We start from the raw sequence: 19633 nt of genomic DNA, 5'->3' as shown, positions 1-19633 counted from the left end.
TTAAGGTTTGATTAGGGTTTGATTTAGAATTTAAGATTTGATTAAGATTTGATTTAGAATCTAAGATTTTTCTAAGATTTGATTTAGGATGTAGAATTTGGTTAGGATTTGGTTTAAAATTTAGGATTTAGGATTTGATTAAGATTTGGAATTTGTATAGAATTTGGTTATGATTTAGTTTAGAGTTTAAGATTTGATTAGAATTTGATTAGGATTTGATTAGGATTTAGTTTAGAATTTAGGGTTTGATTAGGATTAGGTTTATGATCTAGAATTTATCCAAGATTTGAAATTTGTGTAGATTTTGGTTTAAAATTTAAGATTTAGTTAGGATTTGGCATAGGATTTGATTAAAGTCCATTAGAATTTTAACTGAGATTAAATTGGAATTTGATTAAGATTTATTTAAGATATATTTGTAATTATTCTAAGATTTCTTTAGGATTTTTTAAGGATTCTTTTAAGATTTATTTTGGATTTATTTTGAACTCCTTTAATATTTCTTATTATTTCATTTATAATTTCTTTAAGGTTCTTTTGAATTTGATTAAAGCTTGCTTAGTATTTTTATGATTTAATTAAAATTTATTTAGTATTCTATTACAATTAAGATTTTGTTGTTACAATTTCTATTCTACTTTTCACAGCCAAGTGTTTAATGTATTCTCAAGGAAGTCTTTACGTATTACGACAACATGCATTCAAAAAGTAATGAAGGATTGGCCATTGGGATTAAAAAAATGATTTTTTTCCTATACTTTTCATATTTTTCTTGATGATTTTAAGTTGGGATAAAGGATTTAAAGAAAGTTGAAGTCAACACTTATAATCTAAGGGTAGTAAGTGACCCAATTTACTAGTGGTTTTATTTTGAGCTATATCTTAAGTAATTTAACAAGATTTTAGCTATTTTTTAAAAAAAATTATGTATTATTATGTTATTAAATTCATACACAGATTTTGTGGCATTTGAATCTTGGATTTTTGAGATATAGAGAAAATAGTACTCAAATGCTTGTAAATTAGAGTTTAGAGCACCTATTAGGATTTCTAAGATGCCAAATAATATGTAATAGATTTAAAATTTATCTTTTTTATAGTAAAACTTAAAGAAAAATTCTATATTGACTAAAAATTTGAAAAAAAATTGAATAGTTGGATCAAGAGTTATGAATTTCTTAAATTTAGAGAGAGAAATCTTTTGTGGGAGAAAAATATTTTGAAAGGGTATTGCTAAAATTTGGGTATTTTATACAAAATAAAGGGATTTTTTGGAGCTAAGAATTTATATATATATTAAAGATGAAGATATGGAGCTATAAAAAAATTATAATATAAAGATGGATTTTTATAAGAGGATTATAGATTTACTTTGAACTTATGGGAAATCAAAGTCACCAAAAAATATTTAGTTATGATTTGATATAGAAAAAGATGTTATGATATTTTTAAATGCTTTAAAAAGCTTTATATATAAAGCTTTTTAAATATTAAAGTATTTTAGCAATAAAATATCTCTTGATACTATTGTATTTTTTTGGCCTCTATAATAAGAATACATCACTTATTAGAGCTTGTTCAATAAGTTATACCTAAATTCTCTATAGCTAGGTACCTAATATATTTTCAAATAAAAAATCATGCCATATGATAATATCTGATAGTCTTTGTTACTTTCTTGATCAATATGTAATCACAAAATCAAAACAAAGTAATGACATATTTCAATGAGCTTAGTAGTAGTTCAAAATCCAAGCTAATATGAAATTCTTTAAATTCTTATAATCTGTATATGTAATCACAAGATGTATAGCACCTTCCAATAAGTGATTCCATTCTTAAAAAGAGTCTTCAATTGCTAGAAACTCTTTATTGTAAATTTCACAATTGATTTCTATAGCTAAAAACTTTCTAAAATAGAATATAAATAGATAAAGCTTCCTATATTTTCCTATGTATAATAATACAACTTCTAATGCAAAGTCAGAAGTATTAGTTTCTAAATAAAAAGCCTTTATAAAATTTGGAAGTAATAAAATTAGAATTATAGTAAAAGCTACCTTTAAATCTTGAAAAGCCTTTAGTGCTTGAGATCTCTATTTCAATTTATCTTTGAATATCAATCGAGTAAGACGAGCAATAACTTTGAAGTAATTCTTAATAAATATTTGATAAAAATTAGTAAATCCAAGGAAATATAATACATTCCATATTGTCTTTAGGATTGCCTACTTTGTTATAACTTGAATTTTCTTTGGGTCCATCAATAAGCCTTTATTGGATATAATATATCCAAAAAAAAATTACTTTTAATTGATAGAATATATATATATATATATATATATATATATATTTAAATTTGGCATATAATCTTGTATCTTATAACTTTTACAAGATTAATTCTACATATTCTTCATTTCTTCAAGAATCTTGGAGTAGATTAAGATATCATCAAGATGACAAATAACAAGCTTCTCTATGTATTTTCAAAAAACATCATTCATCAATTGTTGAAGTATAGCTGGAGCATTTATCAATCTAAAAGGCATGACATTATATTCATAATATGCATATCTTGTCTGAAATATTGTCTTTTATTTATGTCTTTTTTTAATCCACACTACATTGTTTATTCTAGAGAGATTTATTTTGGTACAGATCTTAGCTTAATTGAGTTATTTCAAAAGCTCTAATATCAATGGTAATGAATAATGATTTTTCACTATTAATTTATTGAGGCTGTCATAATCAATAGACATTTACAAAGATCCATTTTTTTTCTTTATAAAAAGTATCGATGCACCAATTGAAAATTTGGAATGATGAATAAAGTTCTTTTGCAAGATTTTCATTAATGTAATCTTTTAATGCTAAGGGCTTATTCTATAATAAATTATAGATTAGACCAAATGGTGGTTGAGCCTCTTGTTGAAGATCAATGGTATAAACATACAATCAATGTTTCGATAGTATGTCAGTATTTTTTTTTTTCAAAGTCACCTTGAAATTCTTTATATTGCTTTGAGATAGCTACTGATAGGCTTATTTCTTTTCCAAGTAGAATTACATAGATAGCAAATGGCATTTTATTCTTAACTATCTTCATAAAAGCCCTTGCTCTTTAAAATAAAAACTTTGTTGTTGATGACTTTTTGATAGGTTTTACTCAAAGGAATTCTATAGGAAAATTAATCTTATGATACCTCCAATCTATAGATGGATTATATCTTTTATACCACAAAAATCCTAAAATAATAGGATTGGATGGAATTCTAATAATATTGAATATTATTTTATTACTATGGCCTTCAAATAATATTTTTAGGAATATGGCCTTATGGATAATATTACCACAAGATAAAGACTGGTCAGATATTACTTCTACATATACATGTTTTGACTTCTATATTAGAGGAATTTTATGAAGTATAAAAAATTCTTCATCTAAAAAGCAATCAGATGCTCTTAAATCTAATAAGGCATTTGTTTGAAGTTTTTTTTGGCCAAGAAATAAGGATATATTAAAACAAAAAGTAGGTTAGATAATGAAAGAGGGACCTTGATGAATTTAAGGTGTTAAAATGTCCAATCATACAATTCCTATTGTGATTAGGCCTCTTTATTTTTGTGAATGATTGCACTCCTAGTCTTGGATGTATATTGTTTCTATAGAAAATTTCCAAATTTGTAACCTTCTTTATCATAATATAAGTATAGGCCTTGTTGAAATTGATAATTTTTTTCTTCTATTGTAAGATGTTTCAATTGTACTACATCAATTTGCATATTGTCAAGTCTAGAGTGTGGACATAATATATTTGTTGAAATAACAAAGTATGAATTTTTAATATATTACTTTATTAAATTCCACAAGCATTGTTATAAAGTAACACGACTAATGAATGAAAGAAAGAAAAAAAAATTATATTATAGAAGATTTTATTTTAAAATATTGTAACAAATTATCTTAGAAAATAGGTAATAGTCAAAAAGATAATAAAATTAAAAGATACTATTACTATTTTATTAAAAATATAGGCTTCTATTTACCTTATAGAACTATAAATAAGGCAAAAAAAAGTAGATTAGAAAATAAAATAATATAAATATATTTAGGAATGAGTTAAGAATAGATTTTAGCAAAGTTTACCTCAAAAAGTTAAGAATTGATAGCTAGAAAGGATTAATTGTCAACCTAAGTTGAAATCAAATCCTAAGGCACAAAACCAAGTAGCTATAATGACTCTATGATTTTTTGGTAGATTAGAGAATGAAACTTGATAGAAAATTTACAAAGAGATTTTTAAGTATTTATTTTGTATCAATTAACTGAATATTTAGTTTTGGAAGGATTTTCAAAGATAGTGATATTTTTGGTTGGTTTAGATTTTAAAAAATAAAATAATATTTATATATTTGAGGATTTCTTGAGTTCTATAATGTATATATAAGTAAATTTTGAGAAAAATATTTCTATACTAGTTGTAAATGTATATGAAAATTTTGAAGTTAATTAAACAATTAGATCATAATGTGTGCAAGTTTTTGTGGGTTGAGGTCTCAAAAATTAGAATTTGAGGATCAATGAATATTTTTAAGTTCTTTAGGAATTTGTCAATTGGATTGAAGTGAATTTTTTTTGTGCGTAGAGACTAGACTTCATTTACAATATTTTAAGTGAATTTTGGGAGAAATTCAATGGTTCAAAAGAGAGATATTGGCACTAGAAATTCAATATTTAGATTAGAGTATGAGATTGGTCAATACCATAGTAGATTTTAGGATTTTCTTCTATTTGGTAGGTGCGATTATCTTCAAATTTGTTGTACTTATTTTTAAGTAAGAATTTGAGAGGTATATAAATTTTTAAGTAATATCAAAGATTTAATTAATAGATATTGGGATTCTAATCTACATTACGATTGATTTGAATTGATTAGATTTTGATTAAGATTTAGATTTGTATAGGATTTGATTAGGATCTAGAATTTATTTAGGACTTAGAATTTGTATAGAATTTGGTTTCGGATTTAGGATTTTTTTAGAATTTTATTTAGGATTTAGGATTTAGGATTTGTTTAGGATTTGGATAAGGATTTCAAATTTATCTAAGATTTAATTTAGGATTTAGAATTTATTTAGGATTTAAGACTTGTTTAAGGTTTGATTTAGGATTTAGGATTTAAAATTTGTATAAGAATTGGTTTAAGATTTAAAGTTTACTTAAGATTTGATCTAGAATTTAATTAAGATCTATTAGGATTTTAATTAGGATTAAAATAGAATTTGATTAGGATTTATTTGAGATTTATTTAAGATTTTTCTAATATTTCTTTATGATTTCATGTAAATTTCTTTTGGATTTCTTTAAGGTCTACATATTATTTCTTTATGATTTCTATATAATTTCTTTAGAAATTCTTTAGGATTTCTTCATGTTTTTTTTGTAATTTTTTAAAGTTTTCTTTTGGATTTTATTAAAGCTTGATTAGCATTATTAAGGTTTAATTGGAGTTTATTTAAGATTCTATTAGAGTTATTAGGATCTTGTTGTTGCAATTTCTTTTCTACCTTCTATAACCAGATGCCCAATGGATTCTCAAGCAAGAATTCTTGTAATACAATAGCATTGATCTTGATAGCATTGAAATAATCAATTATTGTACTTTACAACTTTGATAATAGCTTCCTTGAGTATTTCAAAATCAGATAATGATAGTAATAGGTCTTATATATCATCCCTTAGTTTCTAATAGAATTGGCTCATAAGAACTTGTTCATCCCAATTGATGTCATAATCCCATTGCATAAAATTAGAAGCATAAATTGATGCAAGGCATGACCTTTGATATTGTTATATAGCATGATTTTTTATTTAAAAATATACTGGATATCTAGCTATAGAAATTTTAGCTTTAATATATTGACTAAGCTCTAATAAGTGATTTATTCTTATTATTGAAGATAAATAAAATAAGTAATATAAAAAATATTCTAATAATAAAAATATTTTATATTTAAGAAGGTTTTTACACAAGGCTTTTTAAAACATCTAAAAATTCCTTAACATCCTTTGATGTACCAAATTATAACTAATTATTTGCTGATAAGTTAGATTTTTTCTAAACTCAAAAAAATCCATAATTCTTTTATAAAAATCCATCTTTACATCATAATTTTTTCATAGTTCCATATCTCTATTTTTAACATGTATATAAAGTCTTGGCTTCCAAAAATCTCTTTAATTTGTATAAAATTCCAAAATTATAGCTAAACCATTTCAAAATATTTTTTTCCTATAGAGGATTTTTTTCTTCCTCAACTTTAGAATATCATATCTCTAGATCCAACTATTTAGTTTTTTTTAATTTTTTTTGATAATATAGTATTTATCTTTAAGCTTTACTACAAAAAAAATGAACTCTAAATCTATTATAGATTGTTTGGCATCTTAGAAATCCTAATAGGCACTCTAAATCCTAATTTATACACATCCAAATACTATTTTTTTCATATCTCAAAAATACAAAATCTAAATACCAAAAAATTTGGTATGTAGTTTTATAACAAAATAATACATATTTTTGAAATATTTTAGCTAAAAATTTATCTAAATGCCTAAGATATGGCTAGAACCAAATCTCTCATAGAATTGGTTCACTGATAAACCTCAATTTGGAAGCATTGCTTCTAAAAAGTCATTGCTCCTCTTAATTAATTCCAAATTTTTTTCTTTTTACATGCAAAATATAGTTGTTTAAACCAACTTTTCAATCGCACAATCAAATCCTCAAAAGCCCTTTATACACGTGCACTATGCTCTAAAAGATATCAGTAGATACAAAATAAACACCTTAACTTTGAGTGCTTATATCTTCTTCATAAAAACTCCAAATCATACAAATTTTTTATCAAAATTATATCCAAAATCCTCAACTTGATGATCCTAGCCTCTAATATTTGAATGGACTTGAAGGAATAACTCTAATTCCTAATAAGGCCTTGAGTAGCCTCCTTGAAGTCTATTAGGTATGACTTTTGGTCAATAATAATAGAGATTTTCATCATCTATTTCCATTCATCCATATTATTGGCCCAACTATCTTTTTTTGTACAAAATCCTTCTTTAATCTTTTTTATAATAAGTTTTATATAATATGTATCCTAAACACCAAATCAAAGAAACAAAACAAGATTTTAAGAGTCACCAATGTCTAATAAAGGTGGTTTTAAATATATAAAAACTATTATTAATATAAAATCAACTTCAATAATAGCCTTTTTAAACTAATTACTTCAAAGGATTAATCTAATCATATTTTGTAATTAATTAAAATCTAATAACATGGCTCTTATTATATTATATAATATATATATATATATATATATATATATATATATGTATTATTTTTACATGGTAGCCAAACCAAAACATAAAAATGTAATAAAAAAAAATGTTGTTGTTGTCCATTGAGCCTTGTCATATTTTTCAAATACCTCTATAAATGCTTTTAAGAAAGCTTCATAATTACTTAAAATTAAAAATTTCTTCTCAAATAAAAGAGAATATCAAAATAAGACTTGTCTTGTGAACAAGGTTCTAACTTAACCAATTCACGACTCTTTTGTTGAATAGCACTCAATTTGTAGAAAAATTATCAATTGAGTTTGCTTAACAAATCTTCTAAACTTCAAGCATGTGCCATCAAACTTTTCTAAAAGACTAATCTGAGGCTCTTTACATTGTTAAATAAGAGAATTTTCTTGTTGAGATACAAGTGCCACTACTTCTTTAGATATAAAATCTTAAGAAAGTAGTTACATTATAAGTTGACTTATTCCAAGTCTTGTATCTCCATGAAACCTTGCAAAAAATTCCTCAATTTCAATAGTTTTACAAGTTAAAGCATTCAATGTATTCATAATAATATCTAACTTAGACTTTGGAGATTCAACCATAGTAATATCTTCACTTCTAGCCATTCTAAAAATGAAAAGGAGATTTTAAATCAATACTTGTTTAGAGGAGGATATTATGCAACCTCTAAAGTACTTAGATGCTTTTAAAAAGTAGAATAATCTACTCTTTATCAAAAAAAGATTAAGTTCTAGCATTGATAAGGAGGTAGTTTCAAAAAAATTTCATAGATTCACTATACATGAGACCAAGCAAGAAGTTGAACTAAAAATTTTCAACATGAAAGCTAATAAGAACTCAATTAAATCAGATGAGTACAAAATCAAGACCAAAAAGATGAATTAGAGCTCCAAGAAATGTGTTGTTGAGTCTGAGGATCTCTTCAGCCTTGATTCTTATATATATTAGATATTATGAAGCTTTTCAAAGAGTTTCTATATTAGTTGAAGATGAAACAACCTTAGAAAGCTTCACAAGAAGTTTCTATGTTGATTAAAGATGAAGCATTCATAAAAAGCTTCTTAAATAATTTCTTTAATCTTCTTAGAATTTTTAGAATCTACTAAAATATTCTAAAAATCTTTTAGAAATCTTTTTAAAATATTTTAGAATCTTATAGAATTTAAAAGAATATTCTAAGAATATTTTTAAAAATCTTCTTATTAGATTTTTATAATAGTTTTAACATACCAAAAATTTATAATTTTTGTAGGATAATAAGAAAGATGGATATAGAGTCTTAGAAAGTTTAAATAGATATTATATCTTAGATGATCATAGTAGTGGATTAAATATTAAAATATAAAACTATCAAATCTATGGTAACAATATAGCTTCTAATCATCTCTTAGTCACGATTGAATTAGTGTTACAAGTTCTAGTCCCAAGAAGAAGAAAATATAAATTGAACACTCATTATTTGAACAATGGTATAGTGAAAGAAGTAGGATACATAAAAAAATAAAAAAAAATAAAAAAAAGATTTTTTTTTAGAGGTGAAGAAATTCATAAGATTCTATAAAACTTACTACAAGTACAAGGTGGAAGAAGTTCGCTAGAAGTAATGTAAGGCAAAAGAGGCCTTAGAACCATCTCAATGTATCTTATAAGTTGAATCAAAAAATGAAGTGTATTAATGACAAGTAGATAAGTGTAAGGAAGAACTTCTTATGATTAAGACTGAGAGAGTCAAAGGTAGAAGGCTCAAATCAAGAATCTAATAAAAAAAGATTAAAGATCAAATAATCAAAGAATTTTTTGTAATAAAATAATAAAATAAAATAATCAACAATAAAATAAAAATCAACAATAAAATAAAAATCAACAATAAAATAAAAATCAACAATAAAATAAAAAACAACAATAAGATAAAATAAACAACAATAAAATAAAAAATAAAAAAATAATTAATTAATTTTTTAAAAAAAACTAACAAAAATCATTTCCACTAAACTTCAAATATGAGATGGATCACAAATCTCAAATAACATCCACATTGAAGAAAAAGACGTGCATTACTATCAAGAACTCAATGACAAACAATCGCGAAGTTCAAAAGCCTTGAAAGTTGAGCAAGAAATCTTTGAAGTTTTTTTTTAGAATGTAATAAAGTGAATGATCTAAGAGATTTGGCACCTATTTTTAAAAGAAGCCTTTTTTATTGTTCCCTGCAAAATAGGAAAAATGAATAAATAAATAAATACCAAGTCCAAATGGCATCATAGTTTATTTCTTTATTAAGTTTTGAAACTTAATTGGAGATGAGTCTACTGATATGATCAAAGATGCCATTAACAAAGAGAGATTCTCCAATGAAGTTACAGCAGACCTCATCATATTCATCTCGAAGAGTGGCAATAAGAAACTTTTAATAAATTAGTGCCCAATAACACTATTAAAATGTTTCATACAAAATCTATACAAAGAAATTGCAACTCCGTCTTTAAGAATCCTTATGCAAACTTATCAATCTTGACCAAAGTTCTTTTTTTGTAAAATTGCTTCATTCTTCATAATATTTTGCTTACATCTAAGACCTTGAGCTTGGCACAAAATTGAAATAAGAGACAATTATTCTCAAACTCAGTTTCTTAAAAATCATGATTGAGTAAACTGGTGTTACTTTTTTAAAACCATAGAAAAGATGGGCTTTCTCCAAAAATTTATTTAGTTAGTTAGTCTTACATTTGATGGTACTGAAGCATTTATTAATATCAATAAGCAACCTTTAACAACATTCTCTATCAAAAAGAAAGTATGCCAAGGCTATTTGTTAGCTTCATATTACTTTCTTATCATCATAGAGGTATTAAATGCAAAATTTTGTCAAGTATAAACCAAGGACAAAGTTAAAGAAATAAAGTCACCTTCTCTTGAACTCAACAGCTCACACTTTAATATGCAGACAATACTTAATTTTTAATATATGTGGAGAGAGACTCAATTGCCAACTTGGTACACATCCTCAACAAATTCTACCTCACATTTGGACTTCTTATAAATTATAGCCAATCTAATGTTTATTGGGTTGAAAAACTTGATTAACCTTTGCCATGGCTCAACCAATATGGCTTGGTTTGGATAAAAAAGGATCACCTTTCTAAACTCTTAGAGATGTTTTTTGGACTTTCTTTCTTCATTTAGGATATTGATTAAATCAACAAAAAATTAATCAATATCCTAAATGAAGAAAGAAAGTTGGAATACTTGAACTCTATTTGTTAGCTATTTTTTAAGATGCATATCCAAAAAGGTAAGAGAAGTTCAAGTTGAAAAAGATGCGTAGAAATACACAGTACAATTCTTTTATGGGCTAGTAAAGGGCCTAACATTTGACTCAACAGGAATATAACAGAAGATGGGGCAACAACCAAGTGTTATGCACCAGAGTAGGCAGGCTAATTAGTTGGAAGCACTTCACAAAGGTTCACAAAGGTAGAGTTGCTCCCTTTTGAGTGGGGCTATTAGTTTTTGATTCCAGTGTCTTGTTTGCCTGGTTGGGGTCTTTGGGCCTATAAGTGGCTGATATTGGGCAATTCTCCCTTGCAATGAATGCCATGAAGGAAAATAATAGAAAAGATGATGATATCTACAATGATTTTAAACAAATTATTCTTATTGGTATATTAAAATATTGAAGTATTTTTAGTGCACACAAATCGATATCTTCATTTACACATCGACCAACATCAAATTACATCAATTAATATAACAAAATGATAATTATTATCATTAATGAATCATTACTGAAAAAAAATAAAAACGACTTGATGTGAAGCAACCATGATTTTATATCACAATATTAATGTTTTTTGGGTGGTCTTTTAACTTGGAATATTAAATTGGAATTCTAACTAGTTGAATAATAAATTGTACACAGGAATATGTAAAACTAATTTCAATCTAATTTTAGATAGAGTTAATATTGACTTAAATGACAACACTTTAAAGCTTTCATGTATATTTTATACAAAAGAGATTATTTTTCTATAATATTTTTCATGGATTAAGTTATTTTTATTAAAGAAGTAGGATATTAGTTAGATATTATTTTGCATAAAAAATTTGATTTCATTTTAGAAACAAAATAGAAAGTAGAGACTTAGATTAAAAAAAGAACATAAAAGTCTCTCAATGGTTTACAATTCACTTTTATTTTATCAGTGAGAGTGCTAATTCTTTTTTGATGAAAGATATTTCCAAAATTAATTTGAGTTCATGATAAATGTCTATAAGGGAAAGAATATTAACTACAGTTCATGTAGAATTCAATATGTATAAATATATATATATATATATCTTAGAAGCAATAAATGTCTTCTCATAAAAGACCAACTGAAAAATGACTATATTTGTATTCAACAACAACAATCTTTGCTATTTCATTGACCTACATACAAAACAGATTTTGACCAAACAGAAATCATTTGTGAAGCAAAATTTCAAAATGCGTTTTCAAGTAGATTCCTATAATTATTAAGGAGTTGATACAAAGCAAGGAGAAGACATGAAAATATATGGCATTACGTTTTCTGAAGTAAAAATATATATACTTATCTTGATTTGTCCATTTTTGTCCCTTTTTTTTCCTTTTTTTTTTTTTTTTTTTTTTTTTTTTTTCCTGTTCTGGGGTTTACATGTTGAATGAAAAAAAGTATTTGATTTTAGACTATATAATACCATCGTATGTTCTATGAGTTCAAAATCAACAGTATATTTCTACTTTAAAAAATAAAGTAATAATAAATACAGTTAACATAATAAGATTATTATTTTGAAAAAACCTAAAAGAATGACAACTAACTAATTTTGATAATTGAATACACATATATCACAACTGATACAGTTGTGATAAAAAAAAATCTTGTGGTGTTTTCTCTTCATCCATAAAACTAATTATTCAAATAATTCAATTCAATAAAAATAAAAAATAAATAAAAATCTCTGACCAAGAAGTGTCAACGTATCATCAGTTCCATAATTTTTCTTTTCTTTTCTTTTTGTACAAAATCGAATACACATGTAAATGCTGTGCTCGTAACGTTTTTTAACAAGTGCATGTTTGCAAGAATCAGTGCTCAATATCCAGTGGGGGGAACGAGGAAGAGAACGAATAACGGAACGAAGAACGGAACGAGGAAGGGAACGAAGAACGAAACGAGGAAGGGAACGAAGAATGAAACGAGGAAGTGAACGAGGAAGGGAGGGAAGAACGGAACAAGGAAGTGAACGAGGAAGGGAGGGAAGAACGGAACAAGGAAGTGAACGAGGAAGTATATGAGATGGGAGCCAAAAAGTAAAAGCGGCCCGAGGGGGCCGTGCCTCGCCACTACGTGTCGCAGAAACCTTCTTGTTTAATCGGCTTGATCCGCCATTGTGGGCCGTCGGATTTCAGCAACGGCTCAGATGAAATCTCAACCGCTGATCGGATTTCTGGGAACGGAAGGAACCACGGGGGCGGGCAGGTTGGAGGTCGGGCAGGTTGGGAACTCAGAAGCCATTCCTCATTGTGGCCGCACTGATCCCACATTGACATACCTGGTGCTGAACGATGGTTAAAATATATATTGCATAAAACTAAATTTGAAAATTTTAAGCATAATTATTTAGATACTTTTAAAATGTATATAATGTATGTTATTTTCTATAAAGATGATAATTTTAATTATATATTTTTTTATTTTTATGACAACAAAATAGTTCAACTTAAAAATAATAGTCTTGAAACTTTAGTAATGCTCAAAACATTTATTTTTTCAAATAATCAATTAATTAACTATTGAAGTAAAAAAAAAAAAAAAAAAAAAAAAACCCTATTTCTAGAACTATAGTAGTGCTGGAAGAACCTTTACATATTTATAAAAATATTGTGTTCATTAAGATACTGTACAAAAGTTACTAACTCAAAATTTTATTTTGTGAAATTCTTTTTAATGAAAAATAAAATAAAAATAATATTTTAATATTTTAATATTTAATATTTACAAAAATATATTATACAAAATTTATATTTTTATACTATACAAAATTCAGCACCCATGTCAATGTGGATGAGTGCGGGCCTAATGAAGAATGGGGTCTGAGTTCCCGACCTACCGCTCTCCATACTGCCCGGCTCTCCAATACTGGTTCCCCTTCGTTACTTCCCTCCGTTCCCAGGTATCCGATCGGCGGTTGAGATTGCATCTGCGAGGCAGCTGCAATCCGACGGCCCACGATAGCGGAGTCAGTCGATTGAATAAGGAGGTTCCTGCGACACGATTCTACGAGGGGGGCCGTGGCCACACCGCCGTCACACACACACTTCGCGGCTGTGGCTCGGTCGCGGGGGATCGCGGGGGGCTCACGCTGTGGCTCTCACGGCCATGGCCACGGTGGTCACGCAACGCCGTGGTGCTTCCGGCCCCAGCCCCAATTCCACCCTCCTTCCCTCCCGCACTCACTCCCCCGCACCCCGTTGCTTGCAACATTCAGCGGGAACCTCGCTCTGTTTCTCTCGCTCTCTCTCTAGCTCGCTTTCGACGCCTGGAGCGCTGCTGTAGGCATTCGTCTAGAGCGTGTATTTTCTCTGGAAGAGGTATTAGTTGATTGCGGATTACATACTTGAGATGAGTGGGATTTCCTGACGAAGCTGGGTGTATTTAGAGTGTGGTGTTTTCTCTTGTTGTGGGGATGGGAGTTTTTGTTGTCTGTTTAGGGTGTGGGTTGAGGCTATAGTGGCAGAAGATTTCGCTTTTGGAGACTGGGATGATCTGCTCTGCTGATGACGGCGGTTTTGATGAGTTGGTGTGTGGCTGAGGATTGTGGGTTCTTGGTTATGAAAGGCTGTTGGTGTTGTTTGTAGAGGGGGACTGGATCTGTGGTGCGATATGGCATTGCGCGCTCTCTCTGCGTCATGTGGTAGGCGTGCCCCGACGATAGCTTGCGCGTTACGGAACAGTAGCCGGAGGTCCAAAAATGTAGTGAAAGTGGCGATTGCATCCAGGGGTTTTACCTCGCAATATGGTGGGGATTTCTCATTTGTGAAGACGAGCTCGAGTATTCAGGTGGGGCAGCAACGTGGAGTATGGATGAGTAATCGTGGAATGCAAGCGCAAGCGTCAGTTGCCGCCGTGGAGACTGCCGAATCCCCCAAGGTTATTCTCCACCACCTCCCATTGTATTGCCAGTAATTGAGCGTTCCCCTATTATGTACAGCTGCGTTGAGCTTCGCTGAATATATCAACAGAGAGCTTTTTCATACTCTTTGCAAGTGCAGAGATCTAGCGGGGCATTTAGAATGGAAAGGGTGGATTAAAAGTGGCTTTCACAGTAACGAAATGCTGGGTAGTCCGATGGCGGGCACTCGCGCAAGGCATGTCGGAATTTACTGAGATTCAGAGTCTGAAACCGCGGCCGAGACACCAAACTTCATCATGAAGATGAATCCTGATAGCCACCGTGCCCTGGACATCTCTCAACCCATCTCGAATGGTTTCAGACCTGATTAAATGGAATGTACGCGCGTAAAATTGCTTTTGAAGCAAAGTTGGCCAGGGCACATAGTCGGCTGAGAGGACGTCTTTATCTAACAATCATCTGTCTCTGGATTTCACAGCTCCAAACGGGAACATGGACTTGGACATACGAGGGCAACTCCTTGAACATCAATTACGTGGAACAGGGGTCAGAAGGAGAAGGGGCCGCTCAAGAGACGCTGCTGCTGCTGCCATCTCTCTCGGATGTAAGCACAACCGAGGAGTGGTACGACGTGGCAGAGGAGCTTGTGACGAACGCAGGGTCTTGCAAAAGACGAGCTGTAATTGTGGACTGGCCTGGTTTGGGGCTTTCAGATAGGCCTGCACTGGAATACACAGTTGATATGTATGAAAAGTTTTTGGTAGACTTCGTGACTGCTGCCAATGGACCTCTAGCTGGCGTTCAAGGTCAGTTCAGCTGAGGAAACTTGAAACGTGAATTTTTTTCGTGAACAATTCCCACCATAGAGAGTTTTGCTGGAATCGTGCTCATAGACAAGATTTTCTACTCAGGTGAGTCACTTGTAGTAATTGGTGGAGGCCACGCCGCAAGCATCTCTATTCGTGCGGTCAGTAAAGGGTTGATCAATGCCAAAGCTATGGCTGCTGTTGCTCCTACATGGAGTGGTCCTTTGCCAATTGTGTTTGGGCGCAGTGACACCATGGAATCAAGGTCTGTATCTTACCAACTTTGTATACTTTCTCGGAAATACCCAGTTATTTAATACCATGAGGACGAGTGACTGTCTGTGGGGCATTGCTCAAAAGCCGAGATCCTGATGGGTTTTGCGTCTGTTTGTCAGGTACGGTCTAGTGCGCGGCACTCTGAGATCCCCAGGCGTTGGCTGGGCGATATACAAGTACTTTGTGAGCAGTCCCAAGAACATTCGCATGCAATATCTGATCCACGTTTATTCTGATGCTGACAACGTGACACCGGCTATGATTGAGAGCCGAACTGCCTTGACGCAACGGGATGGCGCTCGTTTTGCACCTGCAGCTTTCCTTACTGGTCTTCTAGACCCAGTCATGACACGAGAGGAGTTTCTCGCCATGTTTGCTGCACTGGAAGGAAAGGTTCCCGTGCTCGTCATCTCCACCCTTAAAGCTCCTAAGCGATCACGAGCTGAGATGGAGGCTTTAGAGGGAGCCAAGGGTGTCACCAAGTTCGAGAAGATGAAAGGAGCGTTGTTGCCTCAAGAGGAGTATGCTGACGACGTCGCACGTTCGCTTGCCACATTTTTGAGCGAAGTGTAGATTGGATTTATTTTATTTATTTAACTTATAGAAACATGTTAACTAATTGTGTATAATCTGTGAAGCATCGATAACACGTACATTTCGCATGATCGAACTGGAAGCTCATCCACATTAGCGCGTCTATTTAGACATAAATCTGCATTTCATGTCCCCACAGTAGTCTGTATGAATTTTGTGACCGTGACATGAGTTTCAGAAATCTCTCAAAAAGATAAAATCTGCTCCTCTTTGAAGCAAAACAAATCTATCAATTTCGCCTTAAAAGATGAGGTGATGCGGTCCTTTTGTGTTGGTTGGGAACACAATTTCCGACATTGTTGTTTCTCCCCTCATCCGCTATAATTGTTTTTTAAAATATTTGTTCCAAGACAAGGGGGCCCCCTAACAAGGATCTAACTGTGGTGGTAGTGAGAATACCATCGTTCTATTTCTCGCGGAGCAACTTTCATCCTCCACTCTAAACCCTCGCTTGAGATTCTTCATTCAATACCTCACTCAATACAGTTTTCACTTACAATTTCTCTCTTGATCGTTCTCCTTATCCAACCTCGACGCTCACTAACGTGTGGAATTTGATGACTTGTTACTCTCATGAGCAAGTCAAGTTTCTCAAGAACGGTTCGATACTTCAAACGGATGGACTGATTGTGGTAAGAAATTTGCGAAACCTGGTCACTAAGTTCGTTCGTTTAAGAGTTGGCACCGAAAGGTTGACAGCAATCTACGCGATTTGGGAAACTCGGATTTCCAATTCGTCCATAAGGGAATCGTTGCAGAGGGCCCTTGCTGACAAGCATGCATGCCAATTGGCGACCCCTCCTTCGAACACATCGACTGTCAGCATCAGACCACCTTGCCCCCAACGCAAACAGTAATTTCCAGACGCGGCGTGATAGCTGGGCTACTACCGGCCCACTTCTTCGGATCATGGCCGGCCTTGAAAACAATTACCAACTTCCAGCGGAAGTGTTCACGAAGCAGCTGCCTTGTATGCAAGTTCTAGTCGCAAGTCAAACTTTTGTTTCACGAACTTCGCACTTGGGGATCATTTGTTTAGATTCGTCTCGAAATTGAATTGGGTTTGAAACGACTTTAGTTCGGTAAGCTTTGAGTCGGAATTGCATGCAATCGATTCAACCTCGAGTTTCTGTTGCTGCGTTTTTATTTTATGGAACTTGAGAAACTAGAGTGCTTTAAAGGTTGTCAAGTGGTACTTTGACCCCGCTGGTGATCCTTACTCCTACCTCTCTCCACATCGGAGATTAGTGTCAACGAGCTCATTTGTTGAGTTTTTCACTGATTTAGGTTGGGATTACTGTTTGTGTGCATCTGGGTGTTTTCGTAGAGACTTGACAAAGACTCTGAAGCCTGTGAAAAATTAGTCCGTGAGGTGGACGAAATAGTGATGGCTGAAGAGCAGAGTGGGAACGAAATTAACGTGGAGACAGTGGCGCCAATGGCGCCCGTGATGTATCGTCGCACTGCCATTAGCGGTGATGTTGGAGTAGAGAAGCCTCGTAATAAACCCCACTATCATGTTTTGAAGTTATTGAGATTTTGGTTAAGCATCCATGGTTGGCACGGTCCATGAAAACAGATCAGTTTAGGTCATGATTTTGGATGTTGCAGTGTATTTTGAGATCGTTAATTTCTACTACCTTTCGCTGAGAACTAGAGCTCGTCGTTCATTCCTAAAGTACGCAGACGATTGTTTCTTTCAAGTCCTCTGAGAGCTTGTTGACAACTTGGAAATTCAGGTGCTCGATTTCTCGCAACACTGGGCCTCTTATCTGTGTCCTAATGCTCGATCACGAGGAGTTTTGTTGCCGCAGATGTACCACGAGCGATGGAGGCCACAGGAGGCGACTATCCCCAAGGCACTCCTGACTACAACCACAATGGCTATTCAGTGCTTCAGCAGCACATAGCCTTTTTCGATCGGAACAACGACGGCGTTATCTATCCGTGGGAGACTTTCCAAGGTAGTGCCTTCATTTTTAATTTTATTTATTAATTTATTTTATGTTGAATGAATTTATGCATTATTCACCCTAATTCCTGAATCATCACTTGAGACGACAATTTCCTTAGTTGCACTCTCTTTTCTACAATGTGAAATGTGATCTGATGGCGGCAGCGTTCATTCAGGTCTTAACTTTTTTTCTTGATTCAATGATCGCTTCCCCAGGATTCCATGCTCTTGGATTCAATTTCATAATATCTTTTATAGGCATGTTATTCATACACAGTGCCCAAAGTTACCCTACTCTTGATGTAAGTAATCTTCTATTCCCCGTTTAATAATTCTTCAGAGCCTGAGTTCTGTCTGCACATTGCATAGTTGAAGGAATGGTGGAGAATGCTGCTAATGGGTCTGTCTTCTTGTGAGAGACGCGCAGTCCTGGATTCCTTCATTATGGTTCCCAGTTTACATCAAAAATATACATAGAGCAAAGCATGGCAGTGACACAGAAGTATACGATACGGAGGGCAGGTACTAAATTGCTATTCCACCCCTTCAAAAACATGGAGCTATTCGAATCTTTCTTTCATTTCAGTTCCTTGAAGTGGAACAAGTTCTAGATGCAGGCGCTTCATTTTCTGAGCGAGAATTGTCTGCTTGTACAGATTCGTTCCTTACAAATTCGAGGAGATCTTCAGTAAATATGCTAAGACCGAAAAGAATCGATTGACATTTTCTGAACTCATGGAAATGACTGCTGCCAATCGAAACGTAGCTGATCCTTTTGGCTGGTTAGTACCGAATGACTAAAACACATCCATATTATTTGATCGGCTACTGCTTTTCTTGTGCTCACATTGATATGCGTGTATGATATGACCTAGCAATCTTCATTAAATGAATGGTTTTCTTTTCTTTTTCTTTTCTTTTATAAATTCTGTATTGTTTGCAATGTGTGTAATTGACCTCACTCTGACGTGCAGGATTGCTTCCAAAGGTGAGTGGAGCGTGACTTTCTGGTTGTTGAAGGACAAAGATGGCCTAATATCCAAGGAGTCAATCCGTGATATGTTTGATGGCAGCATTTTCAAAAAAGTAGAGGAGATGAGAAAATCCAAGTCGCAGTGAGAGATCTTTATCAAGTTAAAGATATGATTTTTTTTCATTCATTGAACCAGTAATTATGATGTCCCTGACGAGATGTGTTGACTTCTCAAAACATGAATTCCTCGTTGCCGTGGTAGTCCATGTGAATACATTGTATAGTACTCACGAGACAAACTAGTCCTCAGATATCGATCTCAAGTAGTGACGGCGGTCAAACGGTGATGAAGTTTCAGCTAGATGTATTTGCAGAAGAAACAGTGAAATAATATGTATTCTAAGTTGATGGGTGTAGGTTCTCTTTTGACTGTCCATTTTTTTGAATGGAATTTAAGGATGGAAGCTAAGTGTTAACAATCTAGATTTTCTGAT

At 32.1% G+C, this 19633-nt stretch overlaps 2 protein-coding genes across 2 annotated transcripts; both read left to right on the top strand.

The window, feature by feature from the left end:
* Window positions 1–13870: 13870 nt before the first annotated feature.
* Window positions 13871–16294, top strand: LOC112275816 (uncharacterized). The gene is made up of 5 exons (XM_024506477.3): window positions 13871–13994; window positions 14262–14553; window positions 15015–15342; window positions 15448–15607; window positions 15738–16294. The coding sequence occupies exons 2-5, from the start codon at window positions 14287–14289 to the stop codon at window positions 16189–16191; spliced, it is 1209 nt and encodes a 402-aa protein (XP_024362245.1). The 5' UTR covers window positions 13871–13994; window positions 14262–14286; the 3' UTR covers window positions 16192–16294.
* A 787-nt stretch (window positions 16295–17081) lies between these two features.
* Window positions 17082–19545, top strand: LOC112275818 (peroxygenase). The gene is made up of 7 exons (XM_024506487.3): window positions 17082–17294; window positions 17540–17711; window positions 18027–18176; window positions 18383–18468; window positions 18594–18688; window positions 18823–18948; window positions 19141–19545. The coding sequence occupies exons 2-7, from the start codon at window positions 17600–17602 to the stop codon at window positions 19283–19285; spliced, it is 714 nt and encodes a 237-aa protein (XP_024362255.1). The 5' UTR covers window positions 17082–17294; window positions 17540–17599; the 3' UTR covers window positions 19286–19545.
* The last annotated feature ends 88 nt before the right edge of the window (window positions 19546–19633 follow it).

This window comes from Physcomitrium patens, chromosome 23, assembly GCF_059467195.1.
Source record: "Physcomitrium patens ecotype Gransden chromosome 23, ASM5946719v1, whole genome shotgun sequence".
NCBI classification, from domain to species: domain Eukaryota; kingdom Viridiplantae; phylum Streptophyta; class Bryopsida; order Funariales; family Funariaceae; genus Physcomitrium; species Physcomitrium patens.
This window is presented reverse-complemented; position numbering and strand designations above follow the sequence as displayed.

Coding starts and splice junctions, on each gene's coding strand:
- LOC112275816 (XM_024506477.3), top strand. CDS start 14,287: ATGGCATTGCGCGCTCTCTCTGCGTCATGTGGTAGGCGTGCCCCGACG. Junction 14,554..15,014: donor AGACTGCCGAATCCCCCAAG/GTTATTCTCCAC, acceptor TGGATTTCACAG/CTCCAAACGGGAACATGGAC. Junction 15,343..15,447: donor ACCTCTAGCTGGCGTTCAAG/GTCAGTTCAGCT, acceptor TTTTCTACTCAG/GTGAGTCACTTGTAGTAATT.
- LOC112275818 (XM_024506487.3), top strand. CDS start 17,600: ATGGCTGAAGAGCAGAGTGGGAACGAAATTAACGTGGAGACAGTGGCG. Junction 17,712..18,026: donor TGTTGGAGTAGAGAAGCCTC/GTAATAAACCCC, acceptor TTGTTGCCGCAG/ATGTACCACGAGCGATGGAG. Junction 18,469..18,593: donor AAAGTTACCCTACTCTTGAT/GTAAGTAATCTT, acceptor AGAGACGCGCAG/TCCTGGATTCCTTCATTATG.